The sequence below is a fragment of the Tachysurus fulvidraco genome, chromosome 4 (genome assembly GCF_022655615.1).
Source record: "Tachysurus fulvidraco isolate hzauxx_2018 chromosome 4, HZAU_PFXX_2.0, whole genome shotgun sequence".
In the NCBI taxonomy this organism is placed as follows: domain Eukaryota; kingdom Metazoa; phylum Chordata; class Actinopteri; order Siluriformes; family Bagridae; genus Tachysurus; species Tachysurus fulvidraco.
In genome coordinates, this window is record NC_062521.1 from 8,191,437 (window position 1) to 8,214,668 (window position 23,232).

A 23,232-nucleotide genomic window follows, 5' to 3' on the forward strand; every position below is an offset into this window, starting at 1 on the left:
TACTAATGCGCTTTTTAGTTAATTCAGAAATCAGCTGGTCCATGGAGACCGATTCAAAAGTTTCTGTCATGGTCTGTTTTTCGAGGTTGGAGGTACTGGCAATGCTAGCAGTAGCTCTCGTGGTCTTTGGGGCTGAGGAGTGCGGTTGCTTCTGCTTAATGTGACTCATAATTCACCAAGCGATGTTCTAAACACGGATATCAGCAATGACTGACACTATATGGCGTGTAACAAGTTTAGTTTGAAAATGTAGGTTGGGAGCCCTTCTTCCTTCGACCTCACTCCTTTGTGGCTATACCGGAACACAAAAATGCACTTTGGTTACGAGGCTCCAGATGAGTCTATTGGTGATGCACTTAAAAAAAATGGAAACAAATTTTTTTAATGTAGTCGTGGATACAACCCCTCTCTTCACTAGATACAAGATCACAGACCCTGGGGGAGGTGAATGACAAATTTGGAGTTCTCCTTAACTTTCCCAACATGTCCAAAGAAGAGTTGTTAGAGCACTGTCAAACCCTGAGCACAGCTTTAAGCCACGATGGACAGCCAGACATTGATTCCAGAGAACTTGTATTAGAAATGCAAAACTTTCCATATCTGCCATCAGAAAATATGACAAACATTGAGCTCCTGACTTTCCTGCAGGAGAAGAAGCTGATGGAAATTTACCCCAATATGTGGGTCGCTCTGAGAATCTCTGCCACTCTACCTGTGACAGTCGCTGCTGCTGAAAGGAAAATTGAAGCTCAAACTTATTAAAAAATACCTGTGATCTACAATGGCTCAAGAACGTCTTTCAGAAGTGGACTTTCAGTCATTAGCATAAATCATGTGGTCTCACAACAGCTGTCTTATGATGATATCATAGATGACTTTGCTGCTAGAAAGGCAAGGCGAGTAAGGCTGTAGAACATTTGCTATAGCTTTTATATAGTGCATTCAAGTTTGTGTATAGTTATTTATTTTTTGTGCAATGCTCTTATTTATAATTTTTGGAATGTTACATATGCTGTAAGAAAGGCAAGGAAAACAAGGTCTCCGTAATATAGTTTTTTTATATATATATAGTTTGTGTGCGTTTCCAAAATAATTTCAAAATAAAGAAAAACAGGACAAAGCTGTGCAGTTTGTTTCTGTGTAAGTTTATGAACAAAATGATCGGAAAACAATTGTCTGTGATTCCAGGGGCACCAGGTGAAATCTTGCCTAGGGCAGCATATATATATATATATATATATATATACACACACGGTATTCGGAAAGGCACAAATAGCATGTTTTTTTACTAATACTTATTTCGCACAAATATTTGTATTCGGGAACAAGAAAAACTTTGTATCAAAAAGCTGCGTTTTCTCATGAGACTGCAGTGCATGCCTGCATGAGTGAGTGAGTGAGTGACATTCAGGAGTCGGGGGTGGGGGGTTAAAGAGGTGACTGACACAGGCTGCTCCACACAGCAATAGTGAAGGCTCGGCTGAGCGAAAAAATACTTCAGCATCACTAATTTGTTGAATAGATTTTTGTACCTTAACTGGGTTTAAGGGGCAGTTTATAACTTTCGGGAGGCGGAGTTTGATCGGGAGATTATTTCATTACGCTGCATTATTGACGTCTGCAGTCGGGTGCTCTCATGTTCGCTCTGTTTATGTAGCTCTGTTAGCTCGGTAATTTAGACAATAGGCTTTTGACCCGTTAACGTTCGGTTAAAAGGGTTAAACAATGCTTGTGTAGTTGTGTGCACTTGTGGGAGTTATATGGTACGTTTAAGTTACTCTGTCTTTTGCAGACAGCAAGATATAGGCTATAGGCTAATTAACCTTAGCATAGCTTCCCGTCACTCATTAACTTAGTTGAAACTCCTCACATGGATTTGGGCAACCAAATAGAAAAGAGTGTGGCTGCTGCTGAGCCATCTCTTGGTCCTTCACCAGCCAAAAAATCTTGCTCAAGTCCTGTGTGGAAGCATTTATCTTCTTCCAAGTGAAATATGGGTAAGTTATGGTTAACATAAAACATTAAAAAAAAAAAAAAAAAAAAAAAACCTTTGTGGTTTTTTTTTTGGCAGACAATTCACAATAGCATTGCTGTATCTTTTAGTATTATATAGAATACAACTTTTGTTCTGCCAGATCTCCCAGTCAGGGGTTTATAAAGTTTAGTTCTTGGAATTCTGTGCATTAGAAAGAAGTTCTTTCAGAAGAAGAACAGTTCTTTATTATTTGTTTTTATTCTGTCTGTTCAGCATCCTCCAACAAGGACGGGTGGTGGTGGGTTTCCTAATGTTCACAATGGTATTTTTAGTTGTTGGTTTAACCATGGATGAGGTATTGGCTGTTATGTTATTTTCTTTTCAATGATGTTCCTTGTTATGTTTAAAAACATCAACCAATATTGCATATCCATAATTATTATACTGAATATATTTAAAGAATACTTACACTATAACATAAATTAGAAGTGTACAGTAAAAAATATGGATATATATATATATATATATATATATATATATATATATATATATATATATATATATATATATATATAGATAGATAGATAGATAGATATTATTCATGCATTTTTATATTTTTACTTAAATGTTTTTATTTTTAATGTTTATTTTACTTTATTTCTTATGTGTATTTTATGGCTTCCCTTTATATGTGTACTAGCTTATATTTACATTTATGGCTTTGACATACACCTTTTATACATTTATCTCATATATAGGGACCCAGTGGTGGCCCTAGGATTTGAATTCAAAACCTCTATCGCCATAACCACTGAGCTACTGCTTCCACTTTGTATGATCTTATAAAGTTAATAGAGTTCTTATAGAGAATCTGACCCTCAAATAATTCCCTGTAACCAGTGGCATTAGCATTATTTAGCTAAGATGTGCTATGGCTTTTTTCAAATACAGTTGCATATTTACCTAAATTTTTAGGCATTTAAAAATATACAAATTAGTGAATTGAAGAATGTGTGAAAAAATGACATATATTTTCTTTGCATTGAAATTTCCTTTTAGTGAATAGTTTTACCAGACACTGAGTCCACAGGATCAGAATTTGCCAGTTTTTACCAGTCTTGCTAAGCAAATACTTGATTTTGTTGTTTTCTGCTTCCTGTTTCACATTCTCAACCATTTCTCTCCTATTTTGCGTTCTTTTTTTCCATTCTTTTCATGGCAGATTGAGAGTGGATCTATTTGGAAACAAGTGTATCAAGATTTGGGAATCCCTGTATTGAACTCCGCCGCCGGTTACAATGTCAAATGTGCCTACAGAAAGTATGTAGTCCAAGCTAGTCAACTGGATGTTTCACAGTTTGATGAACTTTCATTTATGTGTCTCATTTAACTTTTGCAACCAAAGTTAAGTTTAGTTTAAAATATTTTCTTTGCTTTTTCAAGATAGACTTGTTCATGTTCCATAGGTATCTTTATGGTTTTGAGTACTATTGCACCTCAACGGGGATCACATTCCATATGGACCTCCCATTTAAAGCAACAGAGAAGCTGAGTTCCAACACAGATAGCAGTATTGAAGGACCAGCAGCGAGAGCAAACAGTGTTGAACCAAAACCTGATTCAGAGATCTTACTAAGCACAAAAAATACTGTTAAGGTATAAACACCACATTTAACTGCCTTTCAGTTACAGTAGCAACACAGAAGAAATAGACCTTTTTGCTTGTAAACAAAAAGAGATGCCTGTGCAACAATGTTTCAGAAAGCTGATTAACTAAAATGTTTCCATATATTAATATGGATAATATAGACCACTAAAAAGTTCTCCAGCCAAACTAGCATTCCAAACTCAGAGAAACCTATGTGTTAAAAAATAGTATACTATTACATACTAGTAAATATAAGTATTTTATATTTATACTAGAGAGAAATTGAAAGCATACAAGTCTCTTGAAGACATATTTACTTCATTTAGGACTATGGGACAGAAGGAAGAGGTGTTTCCCAGCGAGATACCCTAAACTCATTTGTGAACTCAAGAGAGTTATCCTAATGCCTCTTTTATAGCAAGTACTCTGTAATAATGTGATCTAGATTACTAGCTTTAGCTAGCCACTTTCTTGTACTTTGATGTAGGTAAATGTGGCATGTCAGCAGAAAAGTAAGCTAAGCCTGTTACAATCATAGTTAGGATGCCAACTTCCCTGATATGATGGTTGGCTACTTATTTGAAATGAAATTAGCACTGCAAAGAAAAACTTTTACCAATTATTCCTTTTAATTGTCTGCAAGCACAACAGCCTTGGCTTGGAAATGTACATTATAGTAATTTGTACAATTAAATCTTTATAATGAAAAAAATTCATTTTGGGTGGATCTGGCCTATAGTTGGAGCGATGGTTGCACAAATCTATTTAATCATTCAATGAATGATTTACCATTACCTTATTTTGACATGTTAATGATGCAGTAAAATATTTGAGGTGTCTACCAGATCCACCCCTTTTTTTTCTAAAAATGGACGAATGGTAATGATGACTTTTATAAACACTATCAGTGTGCAATTAATGTGAGACTGTTATTTGGAAATTACATATTCAGCTACACTATGTGTTAAATGTCTACAAATAATCATTTGGAGCTGTTATTAAATATATCAGGGGATTCAAACCCTTAAAGTAATACCATATATGTTACAATATTTCTAAATGTCTGTTTGTAAACTTACTTATAGGAGAGGAAATCAGAAGAATCAGGACTTTTTAGGAACAAAGTAAACATCAGAAGCCCAAAGGAAGAAGACAGGATAAATAGTGACAAGGAAGACAATGGTATTGATAAAGAGTCCCACAAGCTTAAAGCTGAAGAAGCTGCACCAACAGAAGATCCATGCACAGACAACCTGAATGTGGATCCATGTAAGGACCAGAAAAAGGAACTGTTACGGTAGGTGTAACTTAAGGTGTAACTCCATGCTACACTGTGTAGGTGTAACTAAAGGTGTAACTCCAGGTTATCCTGCACTTCGTGATTGTAATTCAAATAGGAGATACTTTTAAAAATTGCACAACTAGAATAGAGCAAACAAATGAAAAAGGCACTGTACTATAAAAATATGCTGCTATGCTCTTACCAAAAGCAAAATTACAAGTGATTATTCAGTAAGTTAAAAAGCAACATGTTGAAAGATGATGTAGTTAGTTCTAAGCAATACATTAAAGAATACTTAACTCCCTTGTATGTAGCAATATATAGTCAGGTTAGAAAGTATTAAATTAAAGTTTCCTGTATGTTTTAGGACCAGTCGTGTCATTGCTCAGTGATGTAAATTTCATATTCCACCATGCGCGATTTACTAAGTGATTCGGCTATATTTGTAATTGTGTAGCTGTTTTTTTTCTCTTTAAGACTGTTAAAACAAATCTAATCAAATGCTAAACAACCCCCCCATCCCTTGAAACTCCTTAGAGAAACAAGGAATTTTTACATAGCTTACATAGCATGTCTTTTAAAACTTCATTTTGCCTTGCTTTTTCCATGCCTATTTTAAAAAAGGCAACTTCTGTCAGGGGTTATATCACCTATCCTCTGAATGATGACTTCTCTTAACTGCCTCACTTTTATCTCTAAACTTGTTGAGAATATTAGTGTTGTCTTTAGTGAGTGTGTTCATACACTGATCTCATTTTGTTTTCTGAAGTCTGAAATAACATAGCAGAGTTACAGTAAATGTGCCAGCTTGTCTTAGGAATGTTATACAGTCATGTTCTGAGGATGTCTGTTGGTTTGGCGCTCTGTTAGATTTCTTTGCTGTTGTTATTGCACCACTTGATGAGAGGAAATTAATGTTTTGAAGCAGCTTGTGTAGCTGTCCATTTTTAGTTAGCTTCTTTGGTATAACTGTCTCAGGTTTCATGTTTATTTGGAAACATAATTGCAGTTTAAGCACTATGAGAAGATTCCAGTCAAGCAGAGCTTTATTTGAGTTTGAAATAATCCGTAATCCAGGGTCATAATCCAGGGTCCTGCCTAACACCATCTAACTTGTTGCTGCTAGGGTGTGGAACAACTAGAAATAAGGATTTGTGTGTGTGCCTGCGTGTGTGCGTCTGTGTGTGTGTGTTTCAGCAGTTTTTACAGGGACAGTAGTGCACTGTAGTTATACAGTCTGCCTTGGCTAATTTGTTATCTAATATGATTGTGAAATGCAATGTTATGCCAATATGATAAGGCTACAGTATACATTCTTTTAATAATCTCTACAAGCAAGGTTGCTACTCTGCTCATCATACACCAACAAATTAAACATCTGTGCCTCACCCCATCTATAACAAAACAGATAAGGTGACAGCAAAAATACAACCAATTTTAATATGTAGTTATTTTATCTAAAGCATAAACCAACATTCAAAAAACAGGTGGGAACAATTAAGTACAGTCTATAATGTACATTTTCTGTATGCCCTGTGCATATGGCCAGATATCTCCATCTTCATCTCACCAGTTACAATAAAAAATATAGCTGCAAGCAGGCATTCCGGGGTCAAGCCGATCATATGCGCTCAGAACACGTCGCTGATGAACTATACCAAGTTTCGTAGCGATATGGCATTGTTTTTAAAATCTCGTTGCCACTAGGTGGCACTGTCACGAAATGTTGCATGCACGCTCAGGTCATGACTATAATGACATATACCAAGTTTCATGTTGACACGCATAAGTTTTGCGAACATACAGCCTCACGTCTGTTTTGGAGTGCTCGCCACCATGTATGTTGTGACAGTTTGGTATCGTTTGACTCAGCATGCCTCAAATAGTTTAACAACACCTCCTTCATGATTTTAGACGAAAGTTTGCAGTAGTTATAAGCGAAAATAGCTATTTTTAAAATCTTGTGACCACTAGGTGGCGCTGTCACAAAACATTGCATGCACCCTCAGGTCATGACTATAATGACATTTACCAAGTTTCGTGTCGACACGCATGAGTTTTGCGAAGATACAGCCTCACGTCTGTTTTGGCGTGCTCGCCACCACGCAAAATGGTCGTCCGAAAACCGTTTGGTATCGTTTGACTCAGCATGCCTCAAGGAGTCTAACAACACTCCATTCATGATTTTAGACTCAAATTTGCAGTAGTTATAAGCGAAAATAGCTGTTTTTAAAATCTTGTGGCCACTAGGGGGCGCTGTCACGAAACATTGCATGCACCCTCAGGTCATGACTATAATGACATATACCAAGTTTCGTGTCGACACGCATAAGTTTTGCGAAGATACATCCTCACGTCTGTTTTGGCGTGCTCGCCACCATGTATGTTGCCACGGTATACGAGAAGGCATTGGTCTATCAAAAAACTTTTGATAACTTTTTGTCTAGGGTGTCTCTAGATGCTACCTACCAAAGGACATGCAAATCGGACAAACGGTCTAGGAGGAGTTCGAAAAAGTAGGTATTACGGAAAATTAAAAATGGCGGAAAGGTATTCATGACAGAAATTATGTCATATTGTGCATTCGAATCGGGATGAGCAAAGGATCCAAAATATGCAAGAACAGTGTCTCTAGGCCTTACGAGTCAGCAGTTATGAACATGAACATAATTGGATTTTGGACTGTTGGTGGCGCTAAAGGGTTTGAGCTAGACACACCAAAGTTGCTAGAGTAACTTCTTAGACTGGCCTCTACATGTGTGCCAAATTACATAACTTTCCTATGTGCGGTTCTATGGGCTGCCATTGACTTCAATGGAAGTAGAGGAATAATAATAATAATAATAAATATAGCTGCAAGCAGCCATTCCGGGGTCAAGCCGATCACATGTGCTCAGAACACGTGGCTGATGAACCATACCAAGTTTCGTAGCGATATGGCAATGTTTTTTCCTCTCGGACCACATCTCCAGGGCGCTGAACACCTTCTGACTGGTAAACTACTCTTTAAATTTAAATCTCAATAGCCATCCTTTACCTCAGCACATTGACACAGAAAATGCACACATAGCTCACCCTATAGAAACTGTGTCTGTTTCCCGAGCAGTGAGATCCAAAAGTAAATACACGAGAAGTTCTCGAAATAATCTTACTGTAATTAGACCAGAAAAATGCCAAAGAAACAAACAAAAACAGTTCTTAAGGTTTGGACTTCTGAACATTAGATCTCTTGCACCCAAAGCACTTATTGTAAATGAAATGATCTTAGATAATAGCCTTACTGCATTCCGCCTCACCGAAACGTGGATTAAACCAAATGAATACATCAGTCTAAACGAGTCTACACCATCAGTATATATCTATAAGCACGAGCCTCGTCTGACTGGTCGTGGAGGTGGTGTCGCCACTATCCTTAGTGATTACCTCACTGTTACCCAGAGAACACAGCATAGATTTAGTTCTTTTGAAGTGCTCGTCCATAATGTTACACTATCGCACATGCACACGAAGAAATCCCTGATGTCTCTTGCTCTAGCGACCGTGTACAGACCCCCAGGGCCCTACACAGTTTTTCTTAGAGAATTCACAGATTTTCTCTCAGACCTATTGGTTAACTTTGACAAAGCATTAATTGTAGGAGACTTTAACATTCATGTTGACGACACAAACGACGCTTTAGGACTCACATTTATGGACTTACTAAACTCACTTGGGCTAACTCACTATAGATATCATACCTCAAAGCGATGACATCACAGACCATTACCTCATAATGTACACACTACCTATAGAACAGACTAACTGTGTCTCACCACGTTATCGACTCGGTAGAACCATTATTCCGACCACCAAAGACAGATTCACAAATAACCTGCCTGATCTGTCTGGACTTCTTACTGTACCCTCAAACTCAAACGACCTAGATGCAATGACTAACAGCATAGACGCTATATTCACTAGCACATTAGACACTGTTGCCCCAGTCAGATTACAGAAGGTTAGAGATAAAACACTTGCACCATGGTATAATAGTCATACTCACACCCTCAAGAGGGAGACCCGTAACCTCGAACGGAAATGGAGAAAAACTAAATTAGAGGTGTTTAGAATTGCGTATAAGGACAGTATATCCAGCTACAGACAGGCTCTAAAAGCTGCTAGGGCTGAGCACCTGAGCAACCTCATAGAAAATAACCAGAACAATCCCAGGTTTTTATTTAGCACAGTGGCTAGTTTAACAAAAAAATCAGAAATCTGAACACACTATTCCATCACATTTCAGTAGTGAGGACTTTATGAGATTCTTCACTGATAAAATCGGGATATCAGGTTAAATGTTGTACCAATACAACATTTAACTGACTGTATATTACAATCACACCCCCAGTGTCACCCATATGAGGATGGGTTCCCCCTTGAGTCCGGTTCCTCTCAAGGTTTCTTCCTTTACCAATTTAAGAGAGTTTTTCCTTGCCACTGCTGCCTGTCACCTCAGACTTGCTCATAGGGGAATAAATACATACACACTGAACTATATACAACTAATAATAATCTAGAATTTTTATTCTGTTAATTCTTATTTCTTTTATTATTCATTAATTCCTTTATCATTAATTATGTTTACCTTCTGCTCTGTGTTTATGTTCTGTAAAGCTGCTTTGAGACAATGTCTATTGTAAAAAGCGCTATACAAATAAACTTGAATTGAATTGTTTTTAAAATCTCGTCGCCACTAGGTGGCGCTGTCACGAAACGTTGCATGCACCCTCAGGTCCTGACTTATACCACGTTTTGACATATACCAAGTTTCGTGTCGACACGCATAAGTTTTGCGAAGATACATCCTCACGTCTGTTTTGGCGTGCTCGCCACCATGTATGTTACCACGGTATACGAGAAGGCATTGGTCTAACAAAAAGCTTTTGATAACTTTTTGTCTAGGGTGTCTCTAGATGCTAGATACCAAAGGACATGCAAATCGGACAAACGGTCTAGGAGGAGTTCGACAAAGTAGGTATTATGGAAAATTCAAAATGGCGGAAAGCTATTCATGACAGAAATGATGTCATGTGGTGCATTCGATTCGGCATGAGCAAATGATCCAAAATATGCAAGAACTGTGTCTCTAGGCCTTACCAGTCAGCAGTTATGAACATGAACATAATTGGATGTTTGGACTGTTGGTGGCGCTAAAGGGTTTGAGCTAGACACACCAAAGTTGCTAAAGTAACTTCTAAGACTTGCCTATACATGTGTGCCAAATTACATAACTTTCCTACATACGGTTCTATGGGCTGCCATTGACTTCAATGGAAGAAGAGGAATAATAATAATAATAAGAAGAAGAAGAAGAAGAAAACCGACAATAACAAGAGGTGTCTATGCCCCTTCGGGGCTTGACCCCTAATAATAATAATAATAATAATAATAATAATAATAAGAAGAAGAAGAAGAAAACAGACAATAACAATAGGTGTCTACGCCCCTTCGGGGCTTGACCCCTAATAAGAAGAAGAAAACCGACAATAACAATAGGTGTCTACGCCCCTTCGGGGCTTGACCCCTAATAATAATAATAATAAGAAAACTGTGCTGAATCATCCAAGATTAGTCATCTGACCTTGGGCTGGCAATTGACTGGGGCAGCCACTCCTGGAAATTCTCATTCACACTTGGGTATACATGTTAATCTTGTTCATTTCATTTGTAACACTTGGATGCTATTTTTTTTAGCGCTGTTACGTTTTTCCCTGCCTGGTATCTGAATGTTGGTTAAATTAGTGGTAAAGATGAGTATATAATGAATATATTTTGTTATTTTGTCATCTGAGGTTAGTTGTTAGTTTATATGGATTAATAAAAATCAACCAGTTGTTATTTATCATGATGAATAAAAACATAGAACTGAAGGATGGTATACTTTATTTTCCTATGATTTTAGTTGTTCTGCTTATTTGGACTAAACTGTTGTGTAACCATTGCATTCATTTCTAATAAGAAACAGCGATTTTCATTCAAAATTATATTTTTAGTTTTTACTTGAGTGAAAAGTATAATAGCTGAAATATTGTTTTTCCATGAATCCAGTTTAGATCAAATCATTTGGAATGTCACTTGAACACATGCTTCAGTAGAAGAGATTAGGTTTTAAGAAAATCTGTACAAAGCAGCTAACATGGTAAAGTTTCCAAATTTTGCTTACATTTAATAGGATCTAGATAATTCTGCTGAATCTTAAATATTAAATATTGAAAATATTTGCTTCCTTTGTATTAAATATCTAAATCAAATTAAAATCTTTTATTTATTTACGACTAAAAGCTCAGATTTAATGTGGTCATAAGTTATATACATGAGGCTGGATATAAACAAAAGATATAAATCGTCTGAAAAAACTGGTGGCCTTAAACCTTCCTAGTGGTATAACAAAGTTTAGTTTGACACTTAAGCCTGTTTTTCATGTCCCTAATTAATAGCATATTTTTTCCATATCAGGTAGAAGAGAAAAGTATGGAATCACTCAATATTGAGGAAAAAGCTTATGGAAGACATACACTTATGTTTTAGAAATTAATTTGTAATTTTTAAAACAAATATCAACAGAAGCCTAAATATATAAGTTAGTCTGCAGTTTAAAAAGAGTGTTTACAGATTTTAATGAACAGTTGGACTTAGCCCCAACAAGAGCTGTCAGGTGATGAACAATGAAAAGGATTATAAAACATATAAGTATGTTTAGCATTAAGTAAATTGTGTCAAATCTGGAATTTGTTTATTTCAAAGTAAAAGAAATCTGGGTGAACATGGCTTAGATTCGAAGCCTGATTATCCTGTTCTGTAATATTAAATACTTTAGTGGGACATGGTACAATCCGAAACAAGCATTATGTCATTGGCCACTAATACGATCTCATCACATAGCATGACCTACACTAAGAATAGTACATAATAATGTGATTTTAAGGCATAGCTTATAATAACGTCTATTGTAGCAGAAAGTTTTGAGCATAGACTAACAAAACTGTTGAACATTTTTATGCTTCCTGCTGCTCCAGCCAGATATATCTTACACATCTTACACATTTAGTATGAAATCTCTTAACATTTTACAGGATGGCATGGAATATGCCAGCCATTGATGCTTGGGTCTGCCACCTACAATTTTACAATTTTAGCACCCTCACTTTGCAGTTTGCACACTGCGACTGCAACTTGTGTGCGCGCACACACACACACACACACATACACGAACAGCCCCACACAAATGCACAAACACAATGTGAGTGGTCTCTCCAGGCATAACACAAGACTGGAGTAGCTATTTGTTTCCATTTAGATCAAATAAATGCCACACTTAAAAATCATTTGTAAACCAAAGTAAAAAATGTAATTGATTTAAGCCAAATCAGTTGTGTGTAAATTGCAAGATTGACATGGAAATAATGCATCCTGTGCATACCTTGAGCTGTAAAAGCTGAAGCTTAGAATTAAAAGTGCATTAATGAATCTGTAGCCCCTTTGCACTAAAATTAGTTGCTTTAGTAAGGTGTTGGTTGAAGATTATAATACAGGTGGTTATTTTGCAGATTCTATTAATCTGAAAATTTCTCTTTTATGTAATGACAAACCTGAAGACAAAAAATAAATGTAACTGGCGATCAGAGTAAATTAATAGAGTAGATTAACAGAGTCGGTGATTAAATTGAGTGACTCAAGCAAGCAAGAACTGAATAATAATAATAATAATAATATTATTATTAATCATAATAATAATATAGCAAAGGATGAAATAAATTTAAGGCTATAGGATATTTATATTCAACCTGGTGATCGTACTGTAGAAGCTGTTGGCTCAGTTTTTTAAGAGGGTGGACATGGGTTCTTGTCTTTATTATGGGGCAGGCTTAGGGAAAGGAAGTGCTGAACTGTCTTTCTTGCAGGAATGACAGCAGTCAGGAGTGGGAGGAAGGGGAAGAGTTTGAGTGTTACCCCCCTGGGATGAAGGTGCAGGTGAGGTATGGGCGAGGTCGCAATCAGAAGACGTACGAAGCCACTGTGAAAGAGTCAGACCTGGAGGGGGGAGAGGTGCTCTACCTGGTACACTACTGTGGCTGGAATGTCAGGTAAGGCAGGACCCTGGGAACTCCTTATGTTTTGCAAAAAAAGTGGTCGCTTCTGAGAAAAGGATACCATTTCTAGTTCTACCGTGATGTCTTTGTGTCTGCCATATCTAGCTCATTTTCAAAGCATCTTTCTTAGCTTGTGGCTTGTGGCAGCTTGGCCATCTAGTGGTTGATGAAGTCAGATGTGTTTCTGACATTTAATTAAATGGAGTGCTGGCATTTTTATTATCAATAGGATGAACTTGTCTGGAAAACAAATGCTCAGAGACCATTTGAAGTTATGGAAATGAAACCCCAAAATGACTGCTGTCTGTTTCTGATGGATTAGCATTTTTAGTAATAATTGCTAGTGTTGGAGAAAACTGATTCCTTTACATAGTATGGGCAGGTGAACTAGGTTTTGTAACAGTGTCACTCATTTTACTGATAACGCTTTCCACAGTGCACGTAGGTCTTTACAGGTTTAGAGCAGGTTTATTTGTACAATATTGTTGACTGAACGCAAAAATTAAGGAATAATATTATTTTTTCAGGACAAAACTCTTCTTAATACTTCATATACAGTATAAGTTAAATAAGCTGTCATATTTGTATCCATAAAGCTAAACATTTTCAGTACAATTGTAATGCCAACCTCATCTTAACTATAAATATGATGCTGTATTTTGAGAACTGTTTGATCCTTCAGTGTTAATTTTCTTATGTTAACAGTTGTAATTAGGGTTGCATCAATACAGGTATATGGTATATAATTCCTTGAACTCCTAATATATGTGCTAATACTAACAACGATACTGTGTGTCTTAACGTGAATTGCCAGTGACCTTGACTTATTTCATACTTTACTTACAGTTGTACAGAAAGGCTGTTTTGAGTTAAAAGAATTTTGTAAAACATTTGTAAAACATGTTGATTAATTATAGGCCAATTTACATTAACACATTGTCTCAAAAATCACACTTTCAGCACACTTTGAACTTTATTTAAAATCTAGAAAGATGTCATGGTTGTGCAACCTGTAGTTGCAGAGCAAAGCTTTTGTATGATTTGAAAATCATTTCACACCAACAGGGGGCAACACAATAAAGACAAACACAATTTTCTCACTGTCTCAGGTCATGTTTTTTGTAAACATTTTGTAATTGCAGCTTGCATATCTGCAGTCATAAAACAGGCTTAGTAATAAAGATTCTGCAGGCTCTGGTGTGGTAGGTGGCCTTTGAACAATGTACATTCAGAATTAGCACCTGATACATGACAGCTGGGCAAAAAAAATATAGAATTAGGGAAGAAGAACTCAATTAATAACCATGAAATAGTGGATGTTTCACTCAAAACAAAAAGAACTTAAGGCAGAAATGTAAATTCAGTTAAACAATTAACTGATATTAATGGTTGATTAAAAATAATCTAAAACAAATTAAAAGTTTCTCAGTTAGTCCACACTGGTTGCATATGAGTTGCTGGAAATATAGCTCATATTTATCCAGTGTGGGATAACTGAAGTCTTAACATGACTCTTATAAGTGGCTGAATTTGGCATTGGAAATTTTAAAAAATGTGCACTCATTCTTAATCAGAAAAACGTTGTAACCATACATCTCTAGTTGGCACAGCTTGATTGTGTAATTATGTCATGTTTTTTAGATTAGATGAAATGTAGTGCAAAATAACTTCTTTCTCATATAACTTCTTTCTCAAAGGTACGATGAGTGGATTAAAGCTGACAAGATAGTCCGACCAGCTAATAAGAATGTTCCCAAAATAAAGCACAGGAAAAAAATAAAGGTAAAAACAGCTAATGCACACGTTTCCTTCTTAAAATTATTTTTTCAAATAAAATTAAATGAAGGAGTTGAAAGGATTGGGACTTTCTTTATTTTTTAGACCAAAACTGAAAGAGAAAGAGTCCAAATAGAGAGTTTAAATGACAGAGAGGACCTTTCTCCTACAAACAGTCGCATCAACCGATCCTCCAAACTCATCTCTGGCAGTGATGTTTTTTCCAAAATGGATGAATTTAAGGATGCAGGTGGCCAGAAGAGTCCTGTTAAATCTTTCAAGAGCACCTCCAATCTCAATGGCCTCCAAGGTAATTTATTTTATGCTGGTAATCATTTGCATTACATGCTTTACTTAACTTTCACTATTTGTCACCTACACTTAATATGAATATTTCTGTGACCACCTGGCATCATGGGTAGGCTAAACAGGAATAGCATGTCCTGGCAATTAAGTCAGTTTGCTTGAATGTAAGGACAATTGAAGTAACACATAAAATTTTATGATATTTCATTGTTTTATTTTGTGCCAACCAGAATTATTCACTGGAACTATTGCTACAGGAAAATAAGCAGAAATAAAGCTTATTCTGTAAGTGATATTTTTGATATTGTGTAGTTATTTAAATATAATATTTTTGCATTGTATTCATCAAAATGTCTTTTTCAGCACCCATTACAAAATTTATATTTTCCTTAGCGACACAACCAAGATTTACAAAATTTGCCCAAAAGTATTAGGTATAGATAGAGACAACAAAGCACATAATTAATTCTGGATAAAGACATATGTTAACTACTGTGAACATGAACAAATAAGCAATTTAATCTTGGCAGTCTAACCCTAACTTTTACATTAGTTAGTTTTTGTATGCATAAATCTACATATGCATGGAAGAAAAATTTTTTTTTCTTAAATACTAAATTATTTTGTAAATGCTTTTTTATTTCATTTTATACAATCAGTTTTGCTGATTTTTATTATGAATGGCAATAATTCTGGAGGGCACTGTATATCTAGTTGTATTGTAAGGCTGTGAATATACATACAAGTGGTTCACCCACCAGTTTCCTTATGTTGCTTGTAGCTCACAGTTGATACCTGTGTGTCTTAGGAAATTTTTACATTACACAGCTGGGTGCATTTATTGAGATGCACCTGTATGTGCATCTATTTCCCCAATTACATTTAAAATTCCTCAAATAACATGAACATTTGTATTTTTTCTTTGTCTTCTGCCACCAGTTTTGGAAATATAATGTACTGCAGTATGAGTGATTATGAATGAAAGTTTGACGTGACATTATTGGGAATTGCCAATACAAATAAAAAATTGACTAATCCATTCCTCACTCTCGGCACAAGCTTTCAGTGATACCTAAAGACAAAAATCTGCTTGTGCCAAATTTCCAAAAAAGGCATACTCAAAATTAATTTTCAATATTATCTATTGGCATGTTATGAGCATGACTCCTTATTATGCTGTTAGAATTGACAGTAAGAGGAATGGAAGATCCTCATAATCAGTTTACCTGCTATTAAACTTTTTCTACAACTAAGGATTTCTGCCTACACATGGTCAGGAGTGTGCAGAAGTATACATGCATCCTTGCACATAAGCAAAATTTGATTAAACCAATTCAATACAGAGAAACATGCATGCACATGGTTTACTTATGCATAGCAGATAAATGAGGCCCTTGGTCTTTGGTAAACCACAACATCCCCAACATCACTTCACAACAGATCCAAAATTGTTGCACCTCCCTTATGAAGGCAGTAGCCTGTCTTTACTGTCACTGTTACCCACGTTTCTGTGTCTGTGTTCGTATATTAGCACCAGAGAGCTCAGCAGATTACAGCAACCATGAGCAGGATGGGGAAGGTGGCTTTAATGATGACTGTCCAGTAGGTCAGCTAAGCCTTCAAAGAAGACCTTCTCCAGAAAGCATTTATGCAGCTCTAAAATGGGAGAGCGAACCTTCCAGTGATGGACACAATGCTTCAGTGAGTATGGGTGCCACAGAGGTATCATTCAGCCAGCACAGTCCAGAAACAAATAAACAGGTAGTAACAGAGGGGAAGGAGTTAAGCACCAGGAGAAGAAAAGCTGATGGAACTTCTGAGCGTACACACAAAATCCTATGCAAAGGAAAAACCAGGGGCAGCAAGTTAAGCGAGTGGCTATCAGAGAGTTCACTTATCAAGCTGAAAGACAGGAACATTGGTCCTCGGGAAGCAGAAATGCATTCCAGCAGTAGTTCTGAGGATGAGGATGAACTGCTTATTGATTCCCAGGCCAAAGAAGAGCTACTAATACACCACAAATCTAAGGGTATATCCTCAAGGAAGTATAATGGCCTGAAGGAAAAGGTCAAGGGTTGTCGGTCTTCAACGTTCTGGGAAATCCCTGACAAGCGAGCTAAAATGACATCTGGAATGGATGACAGGACACCTGGCTGCCGTACAAAAGGCCAGAAGGATGTATGGTCTAGTATTCAGGCTCAGTGGCCTAAGAAAACCCTGAAAGAGCTGTTTTCTGATTCAGACACTGAAGCTGCAAATTCTCCTTCTCCAGAAGTTGTGGGCCTTTGCGAACCTGACCCTGGGCCTGAGCAAAAAAGTGAAAAACCAGAGGAGCCAGAGCAGAGCCAAGAGAAGAACCAAGAGTATCCCAGCAGTGGAAGCAACTCCATCCTCAACACACCTCCCACCACACCGGAGCCTGCTGAATTTTTGCATGAGATGCACTCATCTTCACAACCCCCCCAGAAGTCTGTCCTGACATCCTGCTCTCCAGCCACATGCTCTTCTGTTTGCCCTTTGATAGAAGAGTGTGTTGGTGGGCGATGTGAGTCTGACACTAGTACAGTGGAGATGGACGTTGTGAGCTGTGAGTTTCACATGCTACCTCAGGAAGAGCAGTTAGAATCCCCATCCAAAGTTTTTGATGCTAATCTCTCCAGCAACAGCAGCTGTAGCTTGAGTTTGAGCAGCAGCAGTCAGAAGGAGAGTGAGCAGAAATCCAAAGGTAGGCAATAAATTGATTTTTTTATACATAATTTTCTTTTTGTAGCATTTCTTAATCATGAAGTCCTGGGTTTTATTCTGTTCAGAGTTGAACCTTTCATTTAATGGGATTCTTCCAGGTTTTCCAGTTTCCTCCCACTGTTCAAAGCCTGCCAGTAGTTGAATTGGCAATGTTGAATTGGTTGTAGTTGGGAATGATTGTGCCCTGCGATTAACTGGGGACACATCCAGGGTGAAGTTTCCTATTTTGTGTCCAGTGCTGGCAAGATTGACTTTAGATGACCCTGGTCAGGACAGTGCAGATAATAAATGAAGGAATTAATTAATTAAGAAATAACACATTTTGCCCATTACTCTTATACAGTTTGTTTACTTTAAATTACTCTATAAGCTACTGCAATAAACCCTCCATTTAGTCTTAAAAATATTGAACATGTAACAAGCAACCTTATCGTTGCTTCTTTCTTGCTTGCTGGTTCATTACTTAGTCTCATCATCCAATCAGAAGCGGCATAAAGACTCCCAGAGTGGTGGAACATCAAAGAAACACAAACAAAGTCACAAGAACTTGAACTTGCATCCCAAAAAGAACCACAAAACAGGTAAAAAAAAAAAAGTTTGTTGTGTATGCTCTGAATACTCTGCAACAGCAAGGGGGAAAATAATTTAATGGGAAAGATTACACATTGGGGTCAGGACCAATTCGGGTATTTTAGTTATGTAAAAACAAATCCTGTATCAGGCAGGTATATGAAATACTTGTTACTCTCTAGCCAACAGCAGTGACAGTGAAGACCAATGTCTCAATGAGAGTGTTGCCAAATCGCTTATGTCCAAGAGTAGCACACAGGACATGAAGAACATAACTCCACCCAAGGGCTCTGCTCGGACACCCCCACCCAATAAATACCACAAAAATGGGGACTCTGAGCATCTGCATCACAAAGAACAACATGGCAGCATGCAAGGTTCCCATACTTACAAGTGGAGTTTTCAGATGTGTGAGTATTTAAAGTAGTTCAAGTAATCATTAAAGAAGTGAATGAAATCTCTCCTTAACTTGGTGAATTCTTTCATCAGATTTTACTGTTAAATACCTTTAAATATTTGGCCTTAATTCTCTTTCAAATCTGCTTCTCTAGCTGATTTAGAAAAGATGAGTAGCCTAGAGAAGATCACATTCCTTCAGAAGAAATTGCAGGACATCCGGAATCACTATCTCTCACTCAAATCTGAAGTGGCCTCGATTGATAGAAGACGAAAACGTATAAAGAAAAAGGAGCGGGAAAGTAAGTTTTCAATTTTCAAAATTTATTATGAGATTACAGAGTAGAATATTAATGTATTTACAAATCTATTTTTTCTGAACCTTGCGAACCTTTTATGAACATTGGGTCAAATGTATTGAGTCATTGAAAAAACATTGTATGGTTATTATATGTGCCTGAAGTTTGTGATCTAATAACATCAACAGGCTATGGTTATTTTTTGGTGGCCTGTAATTCACATCCAGCTGTAGTCATGGGTTTTTAATCATTTTCCTGATGTAATGGTTATTCCTCCAGAGAGTTAAGGAATGTAACAGTTTAAAAACTTATTCAAATTACATAATTAAGTATATGGGGGTTGCTGTTAGCTGGAATACCCATATTGAGAAATAGTGCAGGCAAAAAATAGGGAGTTTGAGAAGGTACGGGTGTTGGCAATGGTGCTGGAGGCAGTGGCAGGTGAGGGAGGAGTGCAAGTGGTGCTGGAAGGTAGCAAGGCAGACCCCGGGAGTGCTCATTCACCTTAGCTCCAGTTGCTGGCAGTGGTCACAGCTTGCAAATGAACCTCTTTATGAAAAATCAAATTTCACAAAAAAGGATAATATAAATATAAATATATAACCTGCTGGTTAAGAATGCAAATCATGAGAAGGAAACTTCTTTAATGACACTATTTTGCCTTGTGGGCATGGCCTACTCCCCCAACTCTTTAAAACGTAAAAGAATCCAAGTTTTTCCCCCTTCTTTGGTCCCAATAAGTTGGGTAGAATCCAGTGATGATTCGATTTATTTGGAGGGATTAGATTTCAAAAATTTGTATGGAAAAATTATTTTCTCAACACTTCATTACAAATATGTTTACCTTTTTAAAATTACTATATTTAATTGTCAGGAACTGTAAAATACAGCCTTTGCAGGTGTAGTGAAATGTAGTGACCCCTTTAGCCTGAATAGGGGCACCTACAACCTTTCAAAGACTAATGGACATAGTGCTGAGGCCCCGCCAACTATTTGCAGCAAATTACCTGGATGATGTAACTACACACCCCTTCATTTGTCCACCATGGGAATGCAAAATGATTGTTCCACAGCTACTCCCTTTGGTCCCAGTGTTTGCTAAATGGAGGGTTCAAACAGGGGAGAAACTGCTCCATGCCTCAACATGGCACTGGTGCTGGAAAAAACAGCACCATTTTAGCACCACCAGAGCATGCTGAAAGGTTGCTGTTCACTCAGGAGTGCCAACAAAGCTTCTTCACCCTCTAGGAGAAAATCGCTGGAGGGAGATTTGAGTTCCAAGCTGCATTTCTAATGTACCACTGGAGCTAAAACATTGTGTCATTAAGGAAGTTTCTGTCTTGTGCTTTGCTTTCTCAGCAAGCAGGTTATCTATATCATCGAATTAGATTTTTAATACAGAGGTTGAGTATCATTTGTAAGCTGTCACCAGTGCCAGCAACTGGAGCTAATGTGAATGTGTCTGCTCTGTCTCATGCATTTCTGGTATCTGCTTTACCTGTCCAGACTAGGTGTCACCTATACTATATTTCTTTCTGTCTTTAGGGCCGGTGAGAAAGCTTAAAGAGTAGAGGGAACTTCTTGCATTATTCCAAAAAACATCACACACATTTCAAAACCATCAATAGATTTGAGACTCAACACTGTAACTATTGGAAAGTTGACAAAAATATCTATATTGTATTGTATAGAGAGTGAGAAAGATAGAGAGCGTGTGTTCACAGCAATTTTTGCTTAATGAAGCCTAGCTGCTGAAAGGTGACCGTTACATAGTATTAGTTATATAAGAAATATCACTAAGACATGAAATTTTACACAGCAGCAACTGAGCATCTTTTGATTTCCTAAAATATGGAGATTATGTATAGAAAGGATGTGATGTGATATAAACCCGTTACAGACATAAATAGGTTCAAATTATAGCTGAATTTTTGCACAAAACTGATGTATTGTTACTGTATACTGCTTTACTGTATCTCTTAAATATTAGTTATATCAGTATTCTGTCTCTAATTGCTTTGCAAGTGCAGGAACTTATAAACTTGACTATTTTGAAATATGCAGGTGCAGCAGCAGCATTGTACTCCTCTTCATCCTCACCGTCATCTAGCTCTCTTACAGCAGCTGTTATGTTGACTCTAGCTGAGCCCACAGTCTCAGGCTCCTCACAGAATTCTGGGTTCTCACTGGAGTGCAGGTGACGGGAACAGTCCTCTCACAGCACATGGCACTTCATTACCCAAATAAGCCTCTGGCATTCCCCATACTATGTGACGGAACCAATTCTAATTAATATTTACCTCATGTAACAACCTGAGGCACAAATATCTAAGAAGATAAAAATAGAGCCAGACAACAGAAAGCACTATTTTCTATTGACAACTGTTTCCTCTGCAAGCTAAATGCACTCCTGTACTTTTTCCTGATAAATATCGTGGAATAGGTTGTCAGAAAGAATAATATTTTACATGTTTTATGTTTGAGCAATAAACATGCCATGTAGATATAGATATATCCTTTCTGTGAAGTGACAGTACTACATTTATAGACTGGAATAACAGTGGTTTAGTTATTTGCATCTGTTTATTAAGACAAGAATGTCTTTCAGCCCTGCATTTATAGATTAAATCAATTGTGGTGCTCTGTAAAAATGTCTCACGCTCTTATGCAAAGTGCTTTACCTTTATGTTTCCTTGAAAATGTTCCTACGTTTGGTCTGCCAATCCCTAACCAGGAAAAGGCTAACAGTGATGTAGATCTTTATTTATAACTAAAAATATGTATGTGTAAAATTCTGCAGTTGCTGCCAGTGTTTCCCCATTGTTCTATAACTTTGCAGGTCTATACTGGGTGGCACTGTTATGGAATCATATGCCTTGGTAATACATTTGTATATTGAGAGGTGTGTTTTGAGGTGACCTATTTAATATCTTACACTGTTAATAATATGCTACTTTTTGTACAGTTTATACTTTAACTATATTGTCTGTGTATGATTGTGATTAAAAAATTTTTTTTGTTTGTCATTACAATAGCTTTTTGTGGCACAGCTTTTAGTTTCAGATTTTATTTTCATATTGTCATAAATTCTTTTTCATTCATGTTTCGCCTTTATCATATTTTAGTTTAAATTGTGCTTGGCTTTTTAATGTGATTTTAAAAGTATTTTTTAGTCTGTACATGAACTGTAAAATTCTGATACCATGTATAACAGAGTGTGAATGTGACAAATTCAAATGTATTTATTAGGTACATCTAATGATGGACATTATGTAATTTATTGTACAAATGTAAGCAGCAAAACACCAGTTTTAAATAAATACCAATAGTTTGTGAGTTCTAATTTTAAATTTGTTATATAGTATTTACTTTAAAATTAATGCATATAATGCCCTGCATTGGACAGGGATCTATCCATGGTGTATTAACACCTCATACTGTTCCTGAGAGATTCCACCTGATATAATAGATATTTAATTTTGAGAGAAACACAGAAAGTCTAGTAATTATATTCACTGTGGGATTTGTCCATTACTGGTCCTGCATTGTTCCGCCTTACTGTGAACTTGTCTGTGAACTTGTTTGATATTTTTCAAAAACCCCTCAGCTTAGGTCTTAGAATGTCAAGTGTGTCTATGGTTGCACTAAATCATAGCAAACCAAGCAAAAAGTTATTTGTCATTGCAGACAAAGGAAGGAACAAAGAGAATATACTATACTAATATAATATTTCATATTGTTAGATATAATCATATGAAAAAAATAGGACATCCCATTAAATATTAATTTCTTTATTAAAAAAGCAATTTCTGATCTAGTTTTAATTTGTAGCTGTAGAATCAGTTTGTTGTCTGTATTAAACAAAATAAATCAACTAGTATTTGAACTGAGGAAAAAGTTATGACACATTATGTACTATTTAGGTAGTGTTTCCCCTATGGCTAAAATAACCTCATTGAGGCGTTTCTTGTAGCCATCTATGAGTTTCTGACAGTGACTGGAAGAAAATTTCCACCATCCACAATGCAGAATTGTTTAAGCTATACAAGTATGATATTTAAGGGGTTTCTTGCATGCACAGTTAGTTTCAAGTCACCCCAAAGGAT

General features: G+C 36.7%; 1 protein-coding gene across 6 annotated transcripts in view; it reads left to right on the plus strand.

Moving 5' to 3' along the window:
• arid4b (AT-rich interaction domain 4B) overlaps positions 1-22,476 on the plus strand; it is a 101,855-nt gene extending 79,379 nt beyond the window's left edge. For 5 of the 6 annotated variants that reach the window (XM_027165786.2, XM_047812670.1, XM_027165785.2 and 2 more), the window contains 11 exons: positions 3,198-3,295; positions 3,442-3,631; positions 4,709-4,920; positions 12,846-13,028; positions 14,732-14,816; positions 14,916-15,120; positions 16,648-17,841; positions 18,329-18,442; positions 18,614-18,841; positions 18,983-19,129; positions 21,191-22,476. In XM_027165786.2, the coding sequence (XP_027021587.1) occupies positions 3,198-3,295; positions 3,442-3,631; positions 4,709-4,920; positions 12,846-13,028; positions 14,732-14,816; positions 14,916-15,120; positions 16,648-17,841; positions 18,329-18,442; positions 18,614-18,841; positions 18,983-19,129; positions 21,191-21,327 (2,793 nt within the window). In that variant the 3' untranslated portion in view covers positions 21,328-22,476. The remainder of the gene's footprint in view (positions 1-3,197; positions 3,296-3,441; positions 3,632-4,708; positions 4,921-12,845; positions 13,029-14,731; positions 14,817-14,915; positions 15,121-16,647; positions 17,842-18,328; positions 18,443-18,613; positions 18,842-18,982; positions 19,130-21,190) is intronic. The other variant, XM_027165787.2, reaches the window with a different exon arrangement.
• Positions 22,477-23,232: the final 756 nt, after the last annotated feature.